The sequence below is a fragment of the Monodon monoceros genome, unplaced genomic scaffold (assembly GCF_005190385.1).
Source record: "Monodon monoceros isolate NGI ecotype Baffin Bay Population unplaced genomic scaffold, NGI_Narwhal_1 Super_Scaffold_12, whole genome shotgun sequence".
Taxonomy (NCBI): Eukaryota; Metazoa; Chordata; class Mammalia; order Artiodactyla; family Monodontidae; genus Monodon; species Monodon monoceros.
Genome location: NW_021703768.1, coordinates 56,336,504 through 56,361,708, shown reverse-complemented (window position 1 = coordinate 56,361,708; position 25,205 = coordinate 56,336,504). Strand labels below are relative to the sequence as shown.

Below are 25,205 nucleotides of genomic sequence, written 5' to 3'. Positions count from 1 at the left end.
AGAAACAGCATTTACCTGTTTCCCTTCCCGTGCTCTTTGGTCCTTTGCTACTGTCGCTAGCACATTAGCTGCCTGCTCTCCTCCCATCACTGAGATGCGAGCATTTGGCCACAGGTAGAGAAATCTTGGGCTATGGGGGGAAAAAGGAAAGAATGATCAAATGAATTCACTGTACTACACAGAGATTTTCAGAGGCCCATGTTTACCTTTTAAATCAGTGGTTCTTCATTCTGGCTGCGCATTACAATTATCTGGGGATTAAAAAAAAAAAAACAATGCCTAGAACCCACCGCAGAGTAATCTCCAGCAGTGGGGCTTCAGCATGGTAGAATTTTTAAGTTCTCCAGGTGATCCTGACGTCTGTTTTGATAAATAGTATTTTTCCATTTCATCCAAATTTACTGGGCAAAAAAGTATTCAAAATATCCTCTCATTATGTGCAGTTATGTGCTGTTTCCCATTCCTAAAATTGGTGATATGTGCCTTCTCCCTTTATTTTTTAGTTTTAACAGGGGATTCTCAAGTTTGTTAACCCTTTTAAACAAAGCAACTTTGGGCTTTCCTGATTCTTCTATCTTTATAATGTTTGTACTTTATTATGTCCTGTTTTTACTTTTCTTGTTGTAATATGCTGCTCTTCTTTGAACCTCTTCAGCTGGCTGCTTGGCTCACTGATTTTCGGCCTTACTTCTCTTCCAGTATATAATATACAATTAAGTCTACACACCTGTCTCAAAGCAAGACTTTAGACACATCACACAAGTTATGACATGTAGTATTTTCATTATCAGCCATTCCAAAATATTTCCTGATTCCCACTGTGGATTTCTTCCAAGTGGTACTTTTAGCATTAAATTTCATTTCATGCCTCCAGATGATACAGATTATGGTATAACTGATTAAGATTTGTGAATGTCATTCTGTATTTCAAATAGCCTTGACGTAAACTGACCATTCATAATGATCCTTGAAGTATGATTCATGCTTTCAGAGAAAATCATGACAACCACCTACCTAAATGCTCTGCCACACATCCCATAGTTTCCAGCCCCGTAAGAGCCCCCGATAATGACAGTTATCTTTGGCACATTGGCACAGGCTACGGCAGTCACCATCTTGGCGCCATCCTTGGCAATTCCTTCAGCTTCGTACTCTCTACCAACCATAAATCCTGTGAGAACAGAAAGAGAGCCTCAGGGTGATGAGATTAGTGTGCAGAAGTCATTTTCACCAAGGTACTAGAAGGACGTCTTGCCAACCTTATATTTTACCACAGGCCTCTCACCCTAATAAAATATTTATATGTGAAATATGCCCCCCACAAATTTGCATTAAAAGGTAAAATAAAATTTTCTCTAATCATTTAAAAAATTGTTTACGTGGTTCATCTGGATGCACACAGAGATCCTCAAACAAGATAAGAATGCAACGTATCTTCAAGAAATTATCTCAGAACAACAGCTTGGTGATGAAAGAACAGGATATGGCAAGCTAAGGAAAAAGTACTATGGCAAGCCCAACTGTGAGGGCTTTAGGATTCACTGACCTGGTTTAAAATATAGATTATTCCTTCTGAAGCACTGCTTTAAAACTTTGATGAAATAAAATTAATGTTTCATAGAGATGCTGAGTCCCTGTCAGCGACTCAATAGCAAGATAAAAGAATTCTCATGATAATTATAGGATCCTTCTACTTCTCCAAGCTCCCACCCCCGGCTCTGTTGAAACTGGCCTGCAGCGTCACTGCGCTTTCCAGGCCTTGGGGTTCTTCCTCTTCACCTTATAAACGTTGAATCAGGCTTCATTTGTCTCCCTCCACACCCATAGACGCACAGGCCTACATGATGGTCGCTGTTCTTGCTTTGCAAATCTCCAGCAATGGGTAATCCAATTCAATTAAACCATTTTTTATGGATCACCTGTAGTTGCTATGGATACAACAGTACTGATGTAACAAGCCCTGCCCCCACCAGGCACCATCTGCTTCCTCTGGTCACCTCCCTGCCCTCTGAACTGGGCCCTCAGAATAGCTCAGAGACTCCTTTATCTATTTTATCTCGACTCCCTGTAACATTCCCACAATAGCTATCTCAAATATCGACTCTCCTTAAAAGCCCTCACCCACCACCCACCACCCTATCACCCCCCTGTGCCTCTAGTCCCCGTGAGTGATTTTGCCTTGAAAAAGAAGACCGAGGCCATCTCACTTGGCTTTCTCTAACCCTTCTGTTTCTCACCATAAAGAATAACATAATCATGCTGCCTTTCTTCCTTTACTCTCATCTCTGTGGAAGAAATTAGAGTTACTCAAAGATTATCCCTGAGCCCTTTTTCTTCTCTCTGGGTGTTATCTATTCCCACAGCTTTAAACACCATCTCCATGTTCTAAGGATGTCTCCACGTTCGACTCCAGCTAACACACCTCTTCGGTGCTCAAGACTTTTCAACTGCCCACCATATATTTCCAAATGGATACATTTGAGGTCCCTCAAATGCAATGTTGAAAAACCAAACTCAAACTCTGCTCTCTGACCCCAACCCAACAAAAAATAAAGCACAGCGAAAATGTAGGAATCTTCCAAGCACATGGTCTAACTTACTGGTGGTTAATAAATAATGAGTCATTATTAGAAACAAGGTTTCTGGCCTAATGAAGCTTCAGAGTACTTTTACCTGCCCTCTTAGAAGGTTTGCCACATAGGGCCCTCTCTGGCTGCCACCTGGATATAACTCCTCTCAGGAGTCATCTAACCAGATATCTTAAACTTAAGAACAGCACCAGATGAAGATGTTTTAGCACCAGTACTATGTAAAGCCCTGCTGATTGCCAAGGCCAAACTCCTTCTCATAAAGGCATGCCTGATTCCAACAACTAATTAAGGACTTCTTCCTTTGAACCTGAGATAACCACACATGACTTAGAACAGTGGTCCCCAACATTTTTTGGCACCAGGGACCGGTTTCAGGGAAGACAATTTTTCCACGAGTGAGGTGGCGGCGGGCGGGGGGGAAGGCTCAGGCAGTAATGTGAGCCACGGGGAGCAGCAGAGGAAGCTTCACTCCCTCGCCCACCACTCACCTCCTGCTGTGCGGCCTGGTTCCTAACAGGCCATGGATCAGTACCAGTCCGCGGCCCAGGGGTGGGAACCCCTGACTTAGAAGACTGGGGGAAACATTTTTTTTAGCTAATCAACATATCGGAGTGCCTCCTATCTGTCAGGCACCATGCAACACACAAAAAGTATAAATAGGAGAATCATAGAATGCCAGGAAGAAGAACTCTAGAACCCTAAGAGCCCTTAAAAATCATTTCACCTGCCATGTTAGGATCACCCATGGAACATGAAATCAGACAGTTGACATCGGTCTTATCATTCTCTGGAGTCAAAACACAAATCGCGGAACTTCCCTGGTGGTCCAGTGGTAAAGAATCTGCCTTACAATGCAGGGGACACGGGTTTGATCCCTGGTCAAGAAACTAAGATACTACATGCCAGGGCAACTAAGCCTGTGCGCCACAACTACTGAGCTCGTGTGCCTCAACTAGAGAGCCTGCATGCTGCAAACTACAGAGCCCATGCACTCTGGAGCCCATGTGCCACAGAGCCTGCGCGCCACAACTAGAGAGAGAAAACCCCCCGCCACAACTAGAGAGAAGCCCGCGCGCCGCAACGAAAGAGCCTGCGTGCCACAACTAAGACCCGACGCGGCCAAAAATTAAATAAATAAATAAATAATCTTAAAAGAAACACCTCAAATCCCAGACTTTGGTTCAGGATGTGCATGTCCATTTAAGATGTTGCTTCAGGTAGAATTAACTGCACGATGAAAGATAAGGAAAAGGGAGGACCACAGCATGTACTTAAAATCCTTTATGGGGAACAAAGTACTGGGAAAGAGACCATGGGTCAGATAACACCCTCCAGCACTAATGAGAGTGTTACTGGCTGAGAACACTCTGCTGTTTTCTGGGTGGGTGGGTGCACATGCGCAGGAGTAAAGGAAGGCCACTCAAATGTTTGATACACTTGAAACTCAGAAACTGCTTCACTCAAAAACATGGATGAATTCCCCCAAATACTTAAGATTCTTGAAGTGTTAACCTTTAAAGATAATCTAGAGAGAGCATGTCCAATAAAGCTTTCTGTTATGATGGAAGCATTCTATGTCTGCACTGTCCAATACATGAGCCATACTGGACACTGCAGCTCTTGAATAAATGCACCCAAACTGGTTAAGCTGTTTTCTTTTTCTTTTTTTTTTGGCTGCGTTGGGTCTTCGTTGCTGCGTGCAGGGTTTCTCTAATTGCTGACAGCAGGGTCTACTCTTCGTTGCAGTGCACGGGCTTCTCATCGCAGTGGCTTCTCTTGTTGCGGAGCACGGGCTCTAGGCATGCAGGCTTCAGTAGTTGCGGCATGGACTCAGTAGTTGTGGCTCGTAGGCTCTAGAGCACAGGCTCAGTAGTTGTGGCGCACGGGCTTAGTTGCTCTGTGGCATGTGGGATCTTCCCGGACCAGGGCTCAAACCCGTGTCCCCTGCATTAGCAGGCGGATTCTTAACCACTGTGAGGCCACCAGGGAAGTCCAAGCCATTTTCTTACCAGTAATGTTTTGAAGAAACAGCAGAGGGATACTCCTTTGGCAGCATAACTGGATAAAATGAGCTCCCTATAAGCAAATAAAATAAAAATCTTTTTAGTGGGAGGTTAGCAAATTTAATCATCATTTACCCTGCAAGCAACACATTTGGGTCAAAGAAAGAGTACCCTTTGCTTGGCTAGTCTGACCTTATAGTAACAGTAATAATACTACTACCATGGGGACCCACTGTCAATGGAACGTGATTACAATTTGCACTGTTTTGCACAGGCACCTGTGTGATCACTGGCACATGACTGCAGGCCAACTCCTGTATCAGAGATGAAGTCAACCACTAATATTCCAAACAGCAAGTGAAACTTCAGGAACAGAGAAGAAGGAATTGCTTGTCAATGAGAATTTCTGAGCCTCACCAGAAGGCAATTCTCTGGTTCTCCACTTTAAAAAAGATAGAATATAAACCCTTCTGGGATACCTATGTTTTGATGATCACTTGAAATTCTTTCACGCACCAAGATTATAGTAAAAATATCTTTCTTACCAACATACTTGAAATAAAGGGGATTTTTTTTTTTTTTTTTTTGGCTGCATTGGGTCTTCATTGCTGCGCGTGGGCTTTCTCTAGTTACAGCAAGCAAGGGTTACTCTTCATTGTGGTGTGCAAGCTTCTCATTGCAGTAGCTGCTCTTGTTGCAGAGCACAGGCTCTAGGTGTGCGGGCTTCAGTAGTTGTGGCTCGCAGGCTCTAGAGCTCAGGCTCAGTAGCTGTGGCACACAGGCTTAGTTGTTCCGTGGCATGTGGGATTTTCCCAGACCAGGGCTCGAACCCGTGTCCCCTGCATTGGAAGGCAGATTCTTAACTACTGCGCCACCGGGGAAGCCCAAATGGGATTTTAGATGAGTGCTAGACACCTTTTAACCTTGAGTTTAGGAAATTAGTTATTTAATGACACAAAAATATAACTATTCCAGGGGCTTCCCCGGTGGCGCAGTGGTTGAGAGTCCGCCTGCCGATGCAGGGGACACGGGTTCATGCCCCGGTCTGGGAAGATCCCACATGCCGTGGAGCGGCTGTGCCCGTGAGCCATGGCCACTGAGCCTGCGCGTCCAGAGCCTGTGCTCCGCAACGGGAGAGGCCACAACAGTGAGAGGCCCACGTACCGCAAAAAAAAAAAAACAATATATATATATATATATATATATATATATATAACTATTCCTTTCCCTATCTTCTAAAGATTATGTGAGTAAGAAAACACTTAAAGCTGTTTCCTTTATATTTTACTCTCTATTTGCAGATGCCTTTAACTTAGCTGGAAATGCCTTGGCAAGTACAAGATTGCAAAGCAATTGCTCGACCTCAAATACGAGAACGAGGAAATCACACAGACTTGTGGGGCTTACCTCAACAAATGAAATGTCAGACAGAGGCCAAACATAGCTCTCCTCCTGGATTTATCTGTGACAAGCCAACAAATAAAACAAGGCGGTGTTTGTTGGCCTCAGTCTGACATACCTTCTATTGAAATAAGTATATTATATAGTCATTAAAAGTCAGTGTATTAGGGGCTTCCCTGGTGGCTCAGTGGTTAAGAATCCACCTGCCAATGCAGGGGACACGGGTTCGAGCCCTGGTCCGGGAAGATCCCACATGCCACGGAGCAAATGAGCCTGCGCTCTAGGGCCCACGAGCCACTACTGAAGTCCACACGCCTAGAGCCCGTGCTCCGCAGCAAGAGAAGCCACCGCAATGAGAAGCCCGCACACCGCAACGAACAGTGGCCCCCACTCACCGCAACTAGAAAAAGCCTGCACTCAGCAACAAAGACCCAATGCAGCCAAAAATAAATAAATTAAATAAATTTTTTTAAAAAAAGTCAGTGTATTAGAAATATTTAATATTTTGGAAACGCTCACTATACATACTATTAAGTGAAAACCAGCAAAACTTCCCTATATATGGCAAAACCAATTTTGTTTAAAAAAAGAGGAGGGGGGCTTCCCTGGTGGCGCAGTGGTTGAGAGTCCGCCTGCCGATGCAGGGGACACGGGTTCGTGCCCCGGTCCGGGAAGATCCCACATGCCGCGCAGCGGCTGGGCCCGTGAGCCATGGCCGCTGAGCCTGCGCGTCCGGAGCCTGTGCTCCGCAGCGGGAGAGGCCACAACAGTGAGAGGCCCGCGTACCAAAAAAAAAAAAAAAAAAGAGGAGGAATAGAAAAAACTAAGGAACCATAATAAAATGTTACTCAAGGTTATTTCTGGCACGAATGTAGGTGACTTTTATTTTCTTTATTTTTACTCTCTTATTTTCGTCTTATAATCTCAGTGGGGGAACAATAATGAATAGCAAAATCCAGAAACTAACTTTACTAATAAAACATTCTGCCAAAGACAAATTCTTCCTAATTAGGGTATGAAAGTGCTTAATTGCCTGTTACCTGCCTCAGTAAGAGAACTTTTACCCTGTTATTCACTCTATCATTTGAAGAGGAAAAACAGGGCTAAACTTTTTTATTTTCTTAAGAAAATATTTTATCAAATAAGTACATGAATTACATTTATCCAAGTTTAGGTAAATCTGAGACAATGATGTATGAAATTGAATACTAAGCCAAAATATATTCATGAATTCCCTCTTTTAAAACCAGAGCTTCAGTAACAAGACCCACTATCTTTCCGTTTCCAAAAAGTGAAAATATAATCAAGTTAAATGGATTATGGGATAGAATAGAGCAGGTCATGTCTCAGAACCATATGAACAGTATGTTTGAACCCCTCGAATGCATGAAACACTTTCAAGACAAGTATTCCTATATTCTTAGAAAATGTATACATCATCCACAGCAGTTATAATTCAAGTATTAAAAGAACTTTCCTAAAACAAACATTTGTATTTTTAACAGTGCTCAAGACAGTTCATCATATTCACGTAAACCTCCCTAAAGCTGTTTCAAACATTTAACACGCACACACATACATGTTCACACGTATAGGCACACAATGTTCTGTTTGCTAAGGCATCTGGTTAAATATTTTAAAGCTTTTATGCAATAATTTTCATTCATTACTTGATAATGTTTAAATTAAAACAGAAAAACCTTGAAACATTTTTAACAGTACTTGCCTTTTTTGCAGATTCAGAAAAGAGAACTCCATTGTTTCCAACGATACCTACTGGGTATCCAAATATTCTAGCAAATCCTCAAAAGAAAATTGAAAAAAAGATGTATATATTTCAGAGGGCTTTTAATTCACAACGAACAGACATATTTATACATTGTTTAATTTCAAATCGATGTTTAAAATGTAGAGATTTCGTCTATGGTACAAAATAGCTCATGGCATAATTTATTTCTAAGGTACTGGAGGCTGGGTTTTTTGCTTTCTTGAAAGGGGTGTGTTACATATAAAGTTATCCACTTGTCTGACCAACCAGTTTGGTTAGATGATTGGATTAGTGTCATCCGTTCATTCATGTAACATATATGAGTGCCTACTATGTACCAGACACGAAGGGTATTCTGATATAGAACAAATCAGACACAGATCCCTTTAAAGGTCAATGTTCAGAGCCATCGGCCAGTTTCAGGTGCCTAGCTTGCCTTAAAACGCCTGAGGTAATGACAGGCCCTTGAAATAAAAGGGATAAACTCAGCAAAGACAAACTTTTTTAAAAAGCAGGAATGCAGTCAAGCCTGGTGGTAACCGAGTTTAAGGTAAGAAATCCAGTTAAGCTTAGAGGAATAAATCACTACACTTTCATTTTCTCTGTGTTTGCATCTTTTTCTTTCTCCTTTCCACAAGTTTGGTTTTCGTCTCAATATCACTTCCACTACCACTACACACACACACACACACACACACACACACACACACACACACGAGAAATAAGAGAGAAGAGAAAGGGGGAAGAAAACCCTGTTATTTTGTGAAGTAGACACTTTAGGTGATTCCAGGAGGCTATTTTATAAATATGAAGGACGTGACTAGAGACATTCCCAAGAGTGATTTTCAACAAACCTACTTGACTATAAATAGGTGTCAAATACTTGGAAGCCAAGTGTCAACAAACTGTGCTTGTGAGAGGGGTCACAGGAAGCTCAATGCCAAAGTTCCTGGACCAGGCTCTGTGTCCAAGCTCAAGCTTGGACAGGCTGCCACTAAGACCCCTGGCGTGGGCCGCCCAACACAAAGCAGGTGCTCGAAGAATGAATGGATAAGAGAGAATGTCAACCTACTGACAAGCCAGTACACCGAATTTTTTAACTTATTTTTGTTCTTTACTCTGGCTTTGCCTTGATTTATTTTTTAAAATCCTTATGTTTATTTAATATGTTAAAATGAAACACTGATTTGCCGGTCACCTTGATTTCTCTTGGTCTTTCAGACCTAAAATCCCAGCCCAAACCCTAGGCTACACATCCTAAATGGCACTGCCATTTACAGAGGCAATTCAGAAAGGGGCAAACCTCCTCAAAGTTCTAACAATCCACTCTGGGTCCTGACCCATCCCATAAAAAGAGCTGGGAATCCAGCACGTGTCTCAGCAGCACGGTGCTACCCCTGAAGGTGTTCTGCCCTGTGAGCTGTTTAAACTTTCCATCCACCCTTAGTCCTGCTGAGTAGGGCGCATGCCCCACTACACTAGGGTCACCCATGGAGGGAGCACCTTCACCAAGTTCCTATCGGCCAAACAAGAAAGCAAAATGTCTACGAAACTCCTAGGCCTACCTATGGCAAGTGCGGGGACAGGAGGAAAGCTGTAAGAACTGCCAGACACCTGATCCTTACAAAACTCTGTCCTTCTCCCTCCTCACTCCCTCACTCACTCATGGCCCCCACATTCATCCCTCCCTCCTCCTTTCATGCCCCCTCCCCCTCATGCCCCCTTTCATCCTCTCTTACTACCTCCTCACCCTCTCATTCCCCCTTCACCCTCTCATTCCTCTCTTCTCCCTCTCACTACACCCCCGCCCCCCCCCCCCACGACCCAAACCTTATTTGAATTCCAGTACAGACAAGAAGAGATGGAGATCTACCACCTGGTAGATCTACCCCTGGTATTTTAGGGAGCAAAGGTACCACAAGTATTTTAGCAAGTCCAGGGCAAATACATAAAAACAGATGACAAAGCCAGCCCATCCATCTCTGAGAAAGAAGCAGAAACAGTTCTGACTTGTTTTAAACGGCTACACAATGAGGGTTACATCCTGAACTATTTGGGGACAAATCCTGTCTATATATCAAAGAAAAAGCTCTTAATCACTTAAACACCTAAATACAAACACATAAATTCCACTTCCAGTGTGAACCCTTCTCTTGCTCATAAATCAGACCAGGAGAAACTGCTGTGACTTATCCTTAAGCCTCAATGTATATTTGCAATTTGGATTTTTGCAGCTGGTTGTTTTTTCTACTCTGGTATGCTGTCTTCAGATTAACTACTACATTTTGGAGCTTCTTTAAGACCAAGTAAAATGCCCAAATTTGTTTTGCCGTTTGTCCAAAATAGATTACTATGGACCTGGTGTCTATGTTTCAAATATTTCTTCAAAGGCCTACGAACCTAACAGTTTAGGTGAATGAATTAACTTTTATAAACATTCTTATTTTGTTTTTTCAGACTTGGTATTCTGTCCTGTATTCTCAATCTAGTCTTTATGTGGATCAACATAAGACCTACACAGAGGCGGTGAGAAGGTTTAACTCAGTCTACAGTCTTCTGGGAAACTAAAACATCACACGAAACTTCACAGTCGAATTGAAGACTAAAGAATAAAGAAGACAGGGCTGAAATTTTCAAAATAATTATAGTCATCCAGAGAAATTTTTAAAACTACAAATATTTTTGTTAATTTTACTATGATAAGAGCCTTTTTATACAGCTAATGCTACAAAGTCACAGAATAATGGTCTGGACCAGAGCATCTTGCCCTCATCATTTTAAATTCTGGATCCATGAAGGCATTCAGCTACAAGTGATCTTTACAAAACAGCTCCTTTTGAGTACTGACTCACACGTTTATACTGCTCTAAATAACAAAGCCCATGCCCAGTGCATCAGGGCCGTGAGACAAGAGATCACTTATTTTCAAAGCAGCATAAAACGTTCACATTTTCAGTTCTTCATCTTTATACCTGTAACTAATGTGTCTCCATATAAGGCTTTAAATTCATTGAATCTGCTTCCATCCACGATTCTAGCAATGACCTAAGAGGAAAAATAACAATGTCCCTGAGCAATTATATTATAAAAGAATTTTTGCATTCAACTTATTTGTAAGGAAAACAAATTTGTAATGAAGTTGTCACTTTCACAAAATTTCACCCTACTCAGAAAATCTTCTCAATAGAATTTCACTTGATATGCATGGTTAATGCCCTGAAGTCATTCTTGGCCCTGATTTTACACTTTACTATAAAAGCAACAGCTCCGTGTTGTATACCAGAGAAGCACAGAGACTACATGGGCTGGTTGCTAGACTCACAGCTTCAGGGGCTGTCAAATGTATTGACCAAGAGTCAGGGATTCAATCAGAAAGCAAGGTCCTACTACATGTCACAGGGAATCATACTCAATATTTTGTAGTAACCTATAAGGGAAAAGAATCTGAAAAAGAATATATATATATATACATAAAACTGAATCACTGTGCTGTACACCTGAAGTTAACACAACATTGTAAATCAACTATACTTCAATTAAAAGATTTTATTAAGAAAAAAAAAAGAAGAAGAAAGAAAGCAAGGTCCAGCCTTACAGTCAGAAGACTTAGGCTCCAATCTAGGGTATAACATATGATTTATTGATTTATGTGTCCTAGAGTAAGGCATTTAACCCCTCTGAGTCTCGGTTCTCACTTCTGCAAAGATGGAACAAAGTTGTGAAGATATGATGAACTAGTAATAAAGGAACCTAAGAAAATAATGCTGAGATGAAGAACCAGCTCTGACTCCCAGCTTCTCCCAGCTCTACCACTGGGAAACTAGAGTCACAGGCTGGTTACTTAAAATCCCTGAAGCCTCAGTTTCCTCATCTGTTTAAAAAAAAAAGTAATAACAATAATAATAATACTTAAGAGCTAATAACATTGCCTGGTACTCATCAAAAGGTAGCTATTATTATTAAGCCTTCAATAAAGGTTCATTGATTCTGAATCTGATACACATACACACACACACATATAATTAATCTACACAGAGTCAAAGTTACTAGCTTATCCTCCATATTCATCATTATATATCAGGACTATTTCAAAGTGTTCTAAACATGAAGCATATTCCAAATTTTTTCAGAAACTATTTTAGATGCTACACATCATTTTTTCTATCCAGTTTGAGCTTCCTTTTTCCTGTTTACCACATCAATCAAAGCCTTATTTTATAAGCTGCAAAGGCTGAAAAATGAGTGAATAGCTTACTTTGAATTATGTTTTAGCTACTTTCCTAAAAGGTCAAACAATACAATGGGGATATAACAGTTGTCTAAGTGCTATGTGGCTCCAAAACTACACCTTTTGAAAAACAAACACATAGCGACGACCATTCTTCCACACAAAGATAAAGCCACTCAAAAGGTCAGAGCAGCCTAGGGCCACTTAACGTGACCCCCCTTCTATTTGCTTTACGGTGAAGTCCACTCAGCTACATAAAATACACTAACTCATCTGCACAAAGACTCAAACTTTAGGAAGCAGACATATCATATGGCACTACTCCTATTTCTAGGAGCAGAAATCAATGCTCAGAGAAGTTCAACCCCAGTACCACTGACTAGGGAAACAAGAACTAGAACCTGGGTTTTTTTGTGTGTGTTTTTTTTTTTGCAGTACGCGGGCCTCTCACTGTTATGGCCTCTCCCGCTGTGGAGCACAGGCTCCGGAAGCGCAGGCTCAGCGGCCATGGCTCATGGGCCCAGCTGCTCCGCGGCACGTGGGATCTTCCCAGACAGGGGCACGAACCCGCATCCCCTGCATCGGCAGGTGGACTCTCAACCACTGCGCCAGCAGGGAAGCCCTAGAACCTGGGTTTTTCAATTAATATCTCAATGTTGTCCCACAGCTCCATATGCTAGTAAGACCTCCATACAAGGCTTATTTGCAATTACAGAAAAATATAATAAATTAACATCACAATGATGAACATGAATCAGCAAAAGGTAGAAGTCCAGGATACAATTTAAGAAGGCAGAAGTCTATCTTTATAAAAAGATATCCATTAAAATGAAATTGAGGGCTTCCCTGGTGGCGCAGTGGTTGGGAGTCTGCCTGCCGATGCAGGGGACACGGGTTCGTGCCCCAGTCCGGGAAGATCCCACATGCCGCGGAGTGGCTAGGCCTGTGAGCCATGGCCGCTGAGCCTGCGCGTCCGGAGCCTGTGCTCCGCAACGGGAGAGGCCACAACAGTGAGAGGCCCGTGTACTGCAAAAAAAAAAAAAAAAAATGAAATTGAACTACCATGAAGGCATGGATTCACATCTGTTTTGCTCATTTCTGTACCCCTAGTGCCTGAAACAATACCTTCACGGAAAAAGCACTCAATAAATACTGTGGAATAAATGAAAAAAGTGATTATGCTTGAAAGAATGAATCCTTAGCCACCTAGAAAACTTGACTATTAGAACAACTCATTTTTCAGGCACATCAGATTGTAAGTGCCAGTTTTTTCTATGCCTGTAATTCATTAAAAAGTCAAACTGAAAACCTAATTCTAGGGGCTTCCCTGGTGGCACAGTGGTTGGGAGTCCGCCTGCCGATGCAAGGGACGCGGGTTCGTGCCCCGGTCCGGGAAGATCCCACACGCCACGGAGCGGCTGGGCCCGTGAGCCACGGCCGCTGAGCCTGCGCGTCCGTAGCCTGTGCTCCACAACGGGAGAGGTCACTACAGTGAGAGGCCCGCGTACCACACACACACAAAAAAAAACCTAATTCTAAAATTTATAGTTAACTAAATTACCTTGCTAAAGTGAAGTACCAGTTGAAGCTCCATTAAAATCCAGCACTTAAGACCCTCTAACAATAATAGGGTATTGCCTAAAGAAATATTTGTACATATCCATAAGTGGGATATTACATTCATCAGTTCATCCAAAAAAGTATTTACTGAGTGCCTACCATGTCACCAGGTACTAGTATAAGAATCAGGACCTAACCACAAAAAAACATTCATGAAGAAGTTTTAAATAATGGGGAGATGTTTATAATTTAAACTGGAAAAATTAGAATTAAATATATATATATATATCAATATATGTATGTATGTATATACTATCTGAACTACATAAAAATGTATACATACACACTAAGCCAAAACACCAAAATATTGGCTGCTTTCTCTGCATGGTGGAATTACAAGCAATTTTATGTTTTTCTGTATTTTCTATATTTTTCACAGTTAGTACATAATAGTTTTATAGTCAAGGGGAAACATAACAAAATATTAAGGCACAGAATCTGATATTAGGACAGTTTCTTAATTTAGCAAGTATCCTACCAGATATGGATACTGAACAAAATAAAAGACTACATGCTATATGCAAACACTAAAAATTGTCAATCTAAACTACAGAAGACAATCTGTAACCATAGCAACATCTTCAACTGCAATCAAATGTCTAATCTTTGCTCCTGTCATATTGATCTAAAAGGGTATGTTTTTTCCTTTCAACAACTTACTGACATTTCATCCATTTCCCAAAATAAGAACCCAAAAAAGACATAGCTGGAAATTATAAAGTTGTGCTACATCATTCCTAATGTCCACAGGAATATGGAGTACTAAATATGGACAAAGCAAGCTTAGTCATCGTGCAATGAAAACTTTCCAGTAATTAAGAGGTTTCCCCCCCTCTCTCTTTTAGTAAGATATCTTTCCCTTATATGTCACTCCTTACTGAGACCCACAACAGTCCCTTAGTTTAGGGATGAACATATCTAAAACAGACTTCAGCTCTGAAAATGGATACACACAGCTTGTAGTTCAAACAGAGTTTAAACACATGGCATAAACTATGATAGCATAGCTTACGGCTCACAGTTCCACTTTACACACCTCTCGGACATCAAAGTTCCTCTTAAGGTTGGCACCAACTATTCCATACAATTCATCAGCAGGAAATAAAGGATCTTCAGAAGGTTCAATGGTAACCTGCAGAAATATAGAACAATCACATTAGCCTATTTAAAGACATTATTTCAAGGTGACATAAGCCAAAATGCTTTGGGAAAATAAAAAATATAAGAACAGATCCAACTCACATCCATTTTCTTCTGATAATTTAGATTTCTTACAATCTTCCTAGCTAAGTGAAGGGCATGGTTATCATCCAAAGCGTAGTAGTCACTTACTCCAGACTTTCTACAGAGTAAAGCACACTAAAAGAATCAGAACAGGGAAAAGGAAAATAATTAAATACCTTAAACCCCAAGTATCTTCTCTCATCTAAGGATGACGTCTTTTTACTTCCAAAACACTTTAATAACTGTCATCTAATTTGATCTTCATAACGTCCCTGGCAAAACAGTATTAACCTTGTTTTACAAACAGGAAAAACTGAGGTACACAAAAGTTAAGTACCTTGTCCTAGGACCACCAGTACCTGCATAAGAACCCACACCTTCTATTTTTCAATCTTGACCTTCTTCTACTGGACCACAGGGCCTTATTTAATGCTCATCCCGTACACCTCAGACAAAATCGTATATGATAGATAAAGTTCAACCACAGCTGGCACGCTTTCGTGATGTAGTTGGTAACAACAAAAATTGTTTGTACCTCACTGAGACCCCAGTGAAGATGCCAACTTCTGAGAGACTTCTGATGTCAACATTTCTGAGAGACTGCTGAGGCCTTCCTTACCAAGTTACACCCCAAGAGTAAGCTGCTGCAGGTAGCACACACAAAGGCTTGAAAACGCTGTTCCTCAGATCAATGGTGAAAATGGGTATTGATAATATGGAGCTGTGGTAAGGGCCTGCTCAATTTCAAGTTCAACGTGAATAAAGCATGGGCGTGCTCTGGTTCCAATTAGATGGCTTGTTGTTTCACTTGTAGATGTACTATGACTTTCTAATAAAGTATTTAAAAAAAACACTATAGAGTCAGGCAAAAATATACACCTAAAGGGACTTCCCTGGCAGTCCACTAGTTAAGACACCACGCTTCCAATGCAGGGGGCACAGGTTCAATTGGTCGGGGAGCTATAAGATGCCACGTGCCACGCAGCACAGCCAAAAAATAGAAGAAATATATATATATGTATCTGTGTGTGTGTGCGCACACACACACACACAACCCCTGAAAAAACAGAATTTTAGTACATTTTATGAGCAAGAACTAAGCTGCCGGGATCTAAATTTTGATGTCTTGTGTAAGGAACACACCAAATCCTTAGGAGACGTCTTAGAACTGGGCTCTCACAGTGGTTTCACGTCACTGTCCACCTCGGGCTTGGGTGTTCCTCAATAAGAGCAAGGACCATGTGTGCTCCTCTTTATAGTCCTCCAATCCTTTGCAAATAGCAGACCCTTCAGTTTCTTTAATTTGGTAGGACATTTTACAACTGACCCTGTCTTCCAAATGCTTCACAAATACCAGCTACAATTGCTGACTTCTAGCTACACTGTAGTAACTCAGTAAGCAAAGAAAAGCAGAAGGGACTGCTTCCAAATCAGTAAATATTTAAAATAAAATGCCCTTTTTGTAAAAAAAAAAATTTATTTATTTTTGACTGCATTGGGTCTTCATTGCTGCACATGGGCTTTTCTCTAGTTGTGGAGAGCGGGGGCTACTCTTTGTTGTGGTGCACGGGCTTCTCATTGCGGTGGCTTCTCTTGTTGTGGAGCACGGGCTCTAGGCACGCGGGCTCAGCAGTTGTGGCTCACGGGCTCTAGAGCGCAGGCTCAGTAGTTGTGACGCACGGGCTTCGTTGCTCCGTGGCATGTGGGATCTCCCCGGACCAGGGCTCGAACCCATGTCCCCTGAATTGGCAGGTGGATTCATAACCACTGTGCCACCAGGGAAGTCCTAAAATGCCTTCTTTTAAAAACTGTCTAGCATTTACCAAAACAACAGGAAAGGGAAAATTTTTGATGAGACACTCTACTATGTAAAGCTTTGTGTCAAATTAACTACGAAGGATGACGAATCGGAGATGTACAAATACGTATTTACAATGACAGAGAGAACCCAAAGCAAGTTGTGCCTAGTAAATTTTATGACACTGTTCCCAAAAAAGCCATCACCATCTAATCACTGTCCCGTGATTTTAAACAGGCTCCTATGAATGATGATAGCTAAAAGTAATAGAGCACTTAGTATGCCACAGACACTGTGCTGTGTGACGCAGGAACTACTCATATCTTCACTTTACAGATGAGGAAATGAGGCTCTGGGAAGTTATGTAGTTTGTCTAGTCACAAGGGTAACAAGTGAGGCAAACGGAAGATGAATCCTAGAACCTACACGCCTAACTTGATATACCACCTACAGCTTTTATGGGCACCAGATGACTTTTTTTTAAACTGTCAAAACAATTTTTTTAATTAATGCTCCTCAAATACTATCTTCATCTCCTTCCCCTGATTAAGCACCTACAAATAGTGGCAGCCCACTTCGTCCTGTTTCTATTCTACCTGCATCCTCTCTCTCTCCAGGCTGAAACATCTACTTCACTGTCTCTCTGAAATGGTCGGTAAATGACCAGATAAGAGAGAAATGCTGCATCTCTGCTCACAGTAGTGTTCACCAAAATAAGCAAGTCTTCTGTTTAAACCCAGGCAGAAAACTCAAGCTCTCGAAGCTTCTTCTCTGCCTACCTCAATTCTGCTCCAGCTCTTCCCTTAATCATTCCTCCTTTTGCCTCTAGTTGTAAAACTGGAAGCATAATAGCTTATTTGTTTTGTAATTGTTTTTTAGCTCATTCTCTTATCTGCCAAGTTAAATTATAAATCCTTGAGGGCAGGGACTAGGCCTGAAATTTTTCTGTATTACTCATAACACTTTGTACAATCAATCTATCCACAAATAAGTGCTCAAAAAGAAAGGAGTGAATGAAAAACTGAGGCAAAGGTAGGTTCCTTAGCCAACTCTTCAAAAGGCAAGGCAGTGTTCTTTGATAGGAGGGTGGAAATGTACCTATTTTCCATCTCCCACCTACTGGACTGCTCCCACAGTCACTTGCCTCCCTGGTTTGTGGTTTGGCAAAGCAAAGAAAGGTTTACTGCACCTCCCAGGCCACTGAGCTCAATGATTAGATCTACCTGTCAGTTATGTCTGGGTTCTTTAGGGTCTAGTCCTGGGCCCTCTTCCTTATCTACACTCACCTCAAGGTGAGCTCACCTAGTCCTATGGTTTAAATTCCACCTCCATGTTGATGGTTCTTGAGCACAGTTCTAGGCTCCAGACTCTTATAGTTAACTGCCTATTCAGCATCTCTACTTGGATGTCTGGATCATCTCTAACTTAGCAGGTTCAAAAGCAACACTTGATCCCCCTGCCCTATCCCCAACTCTGCCCCTCCTCCCGTCTTCCCAATCTCAGGAAATGAAACCATTTCATGTCATCATCTTTGTCACCTCACTTTCCTGTGCCCCATATATGAAATCCATCAACAAGTCCCTCAATTCCACCTCTAAAATAGAGCACAAATCTGATTACTCCCCTCCTCCATTCACTACCACCATAATTATCTAAGCCACCGGCACCTCTCAGCCAACTTAGCAATAGTTGTATGCTACTGATACAACCACCCAACTGGTCCCTCACAGACACTATTGCCAACCCTCTAAGCATTCATTCTCCATTTAGCAGACAGAGGGATTTTTTTTTTCTAGTGAAATGTTTAATAATAGCACAAACTCTCCTTAAAACTCTTTGATGGTTTCCTAATTGCTCATAAAAGAAAAAGTCCAAAACACTGAATGACCAATTACAATGATAAACAATAATAATAATGGCAGTTAACAATTACAGGTACTTATTTTAAAGCAGGTATTGTTTCAAGCAATTTACACATACCATCTCATTTAATTCTCACAAAATTCTAGGAGGTAGATGATCTTCTTACTCCTGAACTCTAATCTGAAATGGGAAGACCAGCAATGTGATGGAGCGGCTCATGCCTGACTCACAAGGGCCAACTGTGTGCATCTCTTCCTGATTCCATGTTCAGTGGTGCCCCGCTGGTAGCTTAAAATCAGCTATGGTGGGATAATTCATACCACAGATATTGGCAGATGCCACAAGGCAGGACATTTTCCCTCCTCAGTGAATCAGCTAAGCATTTACCTGCTATTGAGCATTTAGCCAAGCTATTCCCCAGCATTGCAAGCAGCCTGCATGGACCTTAAATGGACACTGGCCCCTCAAGCAAGCCCTAGATAGCAGCTCAGTCACAAGCAAATGTAAGTCCTCATATAACTTCCCCAACAGCCCTTAAGATCAACAGTCTCCCCTGCCTCTCTGCACCTGTATGCTTAGATTAAATCCCCATGGAACTTACCAATACCCCAATCTTCTGGTTTAACTGACCAATCCAGCTGTAGTCAGGGGACCCCAAAAGCACTCCAACCATGGACCCTAATAAAAACAGGTACCCAGGTCCTGTCTCTCTCTCTGGGCACTCTGCCTAGACTGCCTCATGTGGCCCCTCAAGGTGCGCTGTGTACTTCCTCCAGGACCTGTGACTGATAAACTTCTCTATTTCAAATTCTCTTGTGGTCTGCTGTTGAACCACGGCTCACCATCCAGCACCCTGTGCTCCACTTAACAAGTGTTAATTAAACAAAGGCATAATGCCTGCACACCACTGGGTTAGCCCCACCTTCTATATGCCTATACTTCTTTGTAGCCCTTATCATGTATACATATTTATATAATTTTTTGCTGATTATTTCTTTATTGCCCACCTCTCTGACTAGACTATAAGCTTCTTGAGATCAAAGACAATGTCTATCTTATTATCTCAAATACCTAAACAGTGCCTGGCACATAACAGGTGCTCAATGGATGTTTGTTAAATAAATAAGAAACCTGTTTCTCCAGTCTTTCTAGGCTATAATGAAAAAGTTGATGTTCTTGCTTAGAAATGAAACTCTAAAAGGATTGGACCCTAAAAGAGCGGATCTAGAACAAATAAACTGGTTTGATCTGGCAAGTTTAACACCTGGAAAAAATAATTTAACACTTCTTTTAAACAAACAAGTGACAATCAATCCTGGAAAGAAACAACTGCTTCTGTTTCACCTGCAGTGAAGATCAGCACCTCCGAGATCCTCAGCTGACACCTCTTCTCCAGTGGCTGCTTTAACCTACAACAAGGATAAAAGTCAATGGTGTGTTTTCTCCATCAGAGATACAGTAAAGTCCCCTACAAACAAACAAGTTCCGTTCTGAGAGCACGTTCGTAAGTCCAATTTGTTCGTTAAGTCCAACAAAGTTAGCCTAAGTATCCAATTAACACAATCGGCTATACAGTACTATACTGTAATAGGTTATAATACTTTTCACACAAATAATACATAAAAAACAAACAAACACAAAAAATGAAGAAAACATTTTTAACCTTACAGGACAGTACCTTGAAAAGTACAGTAGTACAGGACAGCAGCTGGCATCCAGGGGCACGTTTGCATCTTCAAAAGTTCTCAACTTGAAGGTTCGTATGTAGGGGAATTACTGTATTAAAATGCTGTCCTACACACCTCTTAACCTGATTATATCTACCATTCTTTCTTCCATAGAACTAGACATTTTGTTTCTCATCCCACCCACCTAGGTAAACCTAGATAATATTGTCTCTAGTCTACCGACGAGAAATGTGAACCCACGGTCACTAAGGAACCTGCCCACAGCCTCTGAGCAAGGGATGGAACCTGATCTGAACCCAGACATTCCTGGTCTGAAAGCACACTCTCTTTCCCCTACATTATTCTGCCTCCACACCCACGTTAAAGCCTTTGTGTCTGTGCACATGCTGATCCTACTGCTGGGCTCCCTTCTCCCTCTCAACCACCCGGTGAATCCCCAATTATCCTTCAAGCCCTATCTGCTCTGTGTGGCTTTCCCTGACCTGCCCAGGCCTTTTAACCATTAACGACACTCCATGGTTTTAACAGAGCAATGTTTGCTCATCTGTGGTTCAAGAGCATTCCACCTACACCTCCAACATGGTGCCTACCAGACTATATGTCAGTAATTTGCATGTGTCTCTGTCATCTCCTCTATACTGTGAGTTCCTTGATGGCAGAAACTGTGATTTATTCATCTTTGGACACAATACATATATTGAAGTAATGCTATTTTTTCACCTTTGCTGAAAAATTCCAGTGACTTTCAAAAACAAACTCTTAAAGGTATAATATCTTTAAGATGGGGGGAAAAAATCTCCATGATTACCCACATCTAAGATTCAGCATAATATGACTAAAAAGAAAGAAACCTTAAGTAACAAATTAAGAATGACTTAATTATAGGGACTTCCCTGGTGGCGCATGGGTTAAGAATCCACCTGCCAATGCAGGGGACGCGGGTTTAATCCCTGGTCAAGGAAGATCCCACATGCCGTGGAGCAACTAAGCCCATGCGTCACAACTACTGAGCCTGTGCTCTAGAGCCCGTGAGCCACAACTACTGCAGCCCACACACCTAGAGCCCGTGCTCTGCAACAAGAGAAGCCACCGCAATGAGAAGCTCGTGCACCGCACAGAGAGTAGCCCCCGCTCACCACAACTAGAGAAAGCCCACGCACAGCAATTAAGACCCAACACAGCCAAAAATAAATTAATTAATAATAATTTTAAAAAAGAATGACAATTATAGCCTGAGAAATTCGAACAAGAAAAAGCAAGAAAAATCATTTAATGCTAAATGTCAACCTGATCCCTTAGGAATCATTTATTGACTCCTACTGCTTTGGGTTGGTCGATTTGTTTCTTTTTCTTCAAGTAATAAAAGAAAAGCTTTTATGAGAATAATGAACACTAATCTAAAATACAGCATAGAAATGACTTATTCACTACATCAAAAGCTCTGTCTTAAATAAAATATTATTCCAGGTAATTAAATTGTTCAGCTCCAATTATGCACCCCCAGAACTAAATTCTTTTCTTTTTTTTTTTTTTTTTTTGCGGTACACGGGTCTCTCACTGTTCTGGCCTCTCCCATTGTGGAGCACAGGCTCCGGACGCGCAGGCTCAGCGGCCATGGCTCACGGGCCCAGCCGCTCCGCGGCACGTGGGATCTTCCTGGACCGGGGCACGAACCCATGTCCCCTGCATCGGCAGGCGGACTCTCAACCACTGCACCACCACGGAAGCCCCAGAACTAAATTCTTGATTCTCTTCTTCCCAAAAAATTTGGTGTAAAATAACATTCAGTCCAGACAATAACTACTTATAAGAGGTGTCTGGATATTTAAAGTTGTAAAAACGAATAAACGTCTGATACATGATAATTCATTTTCAGGGAACTGACTGATATCAACTGAAAAAATAAAGATTTGTCATCAGTTAATATTTATGCAACCCCCACAACATGTTTGAAACTGTGATATGTATAAAGATGATAAAAGTCAAAGAGAAAATGAACACTGCTCATTCTATTAAATAACAAGTTCGGATGATAAACAAAAGGTAGGAGAACTAAAAAACTCCTTCAAAAATTTGTCTTATTCCACAGGGAACTTTGCTCAATACTATGTAACAACCTAAATGGGAAAAGAATTTGAAAAAGAATAGCTGTATGTATATGTATAACTGAATCACTTTGCTGTACACCTGAAACTATCACAACATTGTTAATCAACTATACTCCAATACAAAATAAAAAATAAAAAAAAATTTACCTTATTAGTATGCATTTTTTTCCAACCACCTTAAACTACTGAAAGCTACAACCTCACATTATGTGTGAAACCTACAAAGCCTTTTCTCAATTTTCAGTGAAACAAGCATCAAAATTTAGAATTCTCAAGCAGGTAAGGCTGCTGCTGCTTCTTTTTCTACCTGTAAATACAGCCTTTTGATGGTAGACTACTGAACAAGGTTTAGTTCTCTAACAAAACTGCAGACTTCAGCTGCTACGTTGCTTCTTTCTAAGGCACAAGTTAAATCTGAATCCACTGAACAGACATTGTAATGCTGACCTTTAGACAAAATCTTCTCTTGAAAACAGTTAGCATTATTTCAGTATTATGATACTACCTATATTCCCAAAAAGATGTTTTAAAATTTTAGTCATATCTTTACTTATTCTCTAGTGAAAAATAAACAAGAATTACCCAGGAAAGTTTACTACACATAGGTAAATTAACCAACAATTGCTATCGCACATAGCTAGAGAAATATTGAAGAATAATATTTAATATTATGCTGTAGGGGTTTTGAATAATGCCTTGAGACTTTTAATTCATTTGAAAAGGCAGCTCTTCAGGCTTATCTGATCCTCAGTAAAAGTTATTAAAAATTAACACAATCATTTGGAAAATACACTTATTTAACATCAAAGTATAACATCTTTTAATATACTCTTTTTAATAAACTTGAGTTAATATTCCAAAACCAGATAATTCTTTGACAGACTTTTGAAGCAATAAACTTACTTTTTAAGATATAATTCACATACCACAAAATTCACCATTTAAAAGAATACAATTCAGTGTTTTTTATTATGTTAACAAGGCTGTATAACAACCATCACCACCACCTAATTCCAGAACATTGCATCGCTCCCAAAAGAAACCCCATACTCATTAGCAGTCCCTCCCCATTCTACCCCCTCCCAGTCCTTGGCGACAGCTAATCTACTTTCTGTCTCTATGAATTTGCCTATTCTACATATTTCATAGAAGGGTAACTACACAATATTTGTTCTTTGTGTCTGGCCCAATGTTTTCAAGGTTTGTCCGTGTTGTAGGATGTGTCAAAACTTCTTTCCTTTTTATGGCTGAATTACTCCACTTGTAGGTTTATTATAGCTTTAGAAGTTCCTTGACATTATTCTTTTTACCTATTTAATATTCTTGGATTTTACTTACGTAATGGGATGTTTTGTTGTAACCAGTAGAAATTACCTGTGTCTTCACCCAGCCTCTCTTTATCACTCTGAAGCCTAGGATCATGTTGTGACATAAGCAAAGCAGGGTGACAACTGCTTTCCTGAAAAATCACAATGGAGGTGTCCAAAGGAGAGATGAGGAAGAGCCGAGGATGACATAATCCAGTCCTCAGTGCCTGCATCACGGGCAGGTGGCCAGTGAAGTTGCACAGGGTCCCACTCTCAGAAGGGCCCTGTGCTTGGAGTTTAATGCTCAGTGGTCACCCTAGTGAAAGTCTAATTAACTTTATCTTTGAATCTGTGTTCTGTACATGAAGTCTGATGGGACAATGGCCTCAGATCTTGTGCAGTCTGCCTCCCCCCATCTCCCTGGGATGGGTTCTTGGCTCCCTGCTTCCCTGCTGACTGCTGCCTGGGCCCTGGGTCCTGCCCTACCTTCTCCTCCCCACCCCTGCCTAGCACCTGGTACACCCGCCCCCAGTGGGGGCCTGACACAGGTGTAGGGAGGATCAGAGGTCAGGTGTGCCCCCCATGGTGTCTCAGGGAAGAGCATGGCAGCCCCATCACTGTCCTGGGCTGGCAGTGCTGAGGTGTGCTGCTGAGGTGTGCTCTCCAACAGGCCACTCTGCGTGTTGGGGGAGGGGTGCTGGGGGGGGGATGCTAAGGGCTAGGCTTTTGCTCGTTCCCCATCTGGGTACCAAGCACATTCTCACATGGAGGCAGCACATCCTTGGGGACATGGTGGGCCCATGGGAAGTAGAGATGCCTGGCGGGGGCGGGGGTGGGGGTGGGGTGGGGCCTGTCATTAAATAACAAATAAAAACACCATGACTGGTAGACAGACCACAGAAGAAGGGAACATGTTTCATATTTTAGTATCTCTCACAGTAGTTTTCTCCTTTTTGAACAAAGGGTTCCATATTTTCATTTTGCACTGGGGTCTGCAAATCATGTAGCTGCCCTACCAGTGATCCATAAAGCTTGCTAGTATTAAAAATTTAGAGCACCACTGATAGCTATTCTAACTCTTTTTTCTTGGTGGGGGGGACTTAACCTTTTGAAAAGATGTTTTCACAAGACTCGGAAAGTCAAAGGTCTCTCTCCCACCCGGCTTCATCTCCTCTGCATTTAAACAACATTTACTCTATCTTTTTCAGTTTCTTTATGCATATACAAGCTTACAAATGTATAATTCCCCCCCTCCACTTTACGCAAAAGTTAACACACTATGTGTAAGCACCTTGCTGTTTTCACTTAACAATGTATTGGTTTGTTATTGACCTTGAGTAGAAGAAAAGATAAGTAAAAGTATTTTTCTTCAGCCAGCACCATTCAAGGGGGAAAGGACAGTCCTTTCAACACATGATGCTGAGACAACTGCATGTCCATGTACAGAAAAATGTCGAACCCCTTCCTGAAACCGCACCAAAAAACAACTCAAAATGGATCACAGACCCAAACGTAAGAGTTAAAATTATAAAACTCTTAGAAGAAAACAAAGGATTAAATCTTTGCAACCTTGGAATAGGCAATACCTTCACAGATAGGACACCAA

General features: G+C 41.4%; 1 protein-coding gene across 2 annotated transcripts in view; it reads right to left on the bottom strand.

Annotated features, from left to right (window-relative positions):
- MCCC2 (methylcrotonoyl-CoA carboxylase 2) overlaps window positions 1–25,205 on the bottom strand; it is a 64,181-nt gene that overhangs the window by 7,360 nt on the left and 31,616 nt on the right. For both annotated transcript variants that reach the window (XM_029217393.1, XM_029217394.1), the window contains exons 8-15: window positions 19,841–19,905; window positions 14,854–14,953; window positions 14,648–14,743; window positions 10,736–10,808; window positions 7,722–7,798; window positions 4,601–4,667; window positions 1,015–1,171; window positions 16–130 (exon numbers count right to left, since the gene is read on the bottom strand). In XM_029217393.1, the coding sequence (XP_029073226.1) occupies window positions 16–130; window positions 1,015–1,171; window positions 4,601–4,667; window positions 7,722–7,798; window positions 10,736–10,808; window positions 14,648–14,743; window positions 14,854–14,953; window positions 19,841–19,905 (750 nt within the window). The remainder of the gene's footprint in view (window positions 1–15; window positions 131–1,014; window positions 1,172–4,600; window positions 4,668–7,721; window positions 7,799–10,735; window positions 10,809–14,647; window positions 14,744–14,853; window positions 14,954–19,840; window positions 19,906–25,205) is intronic.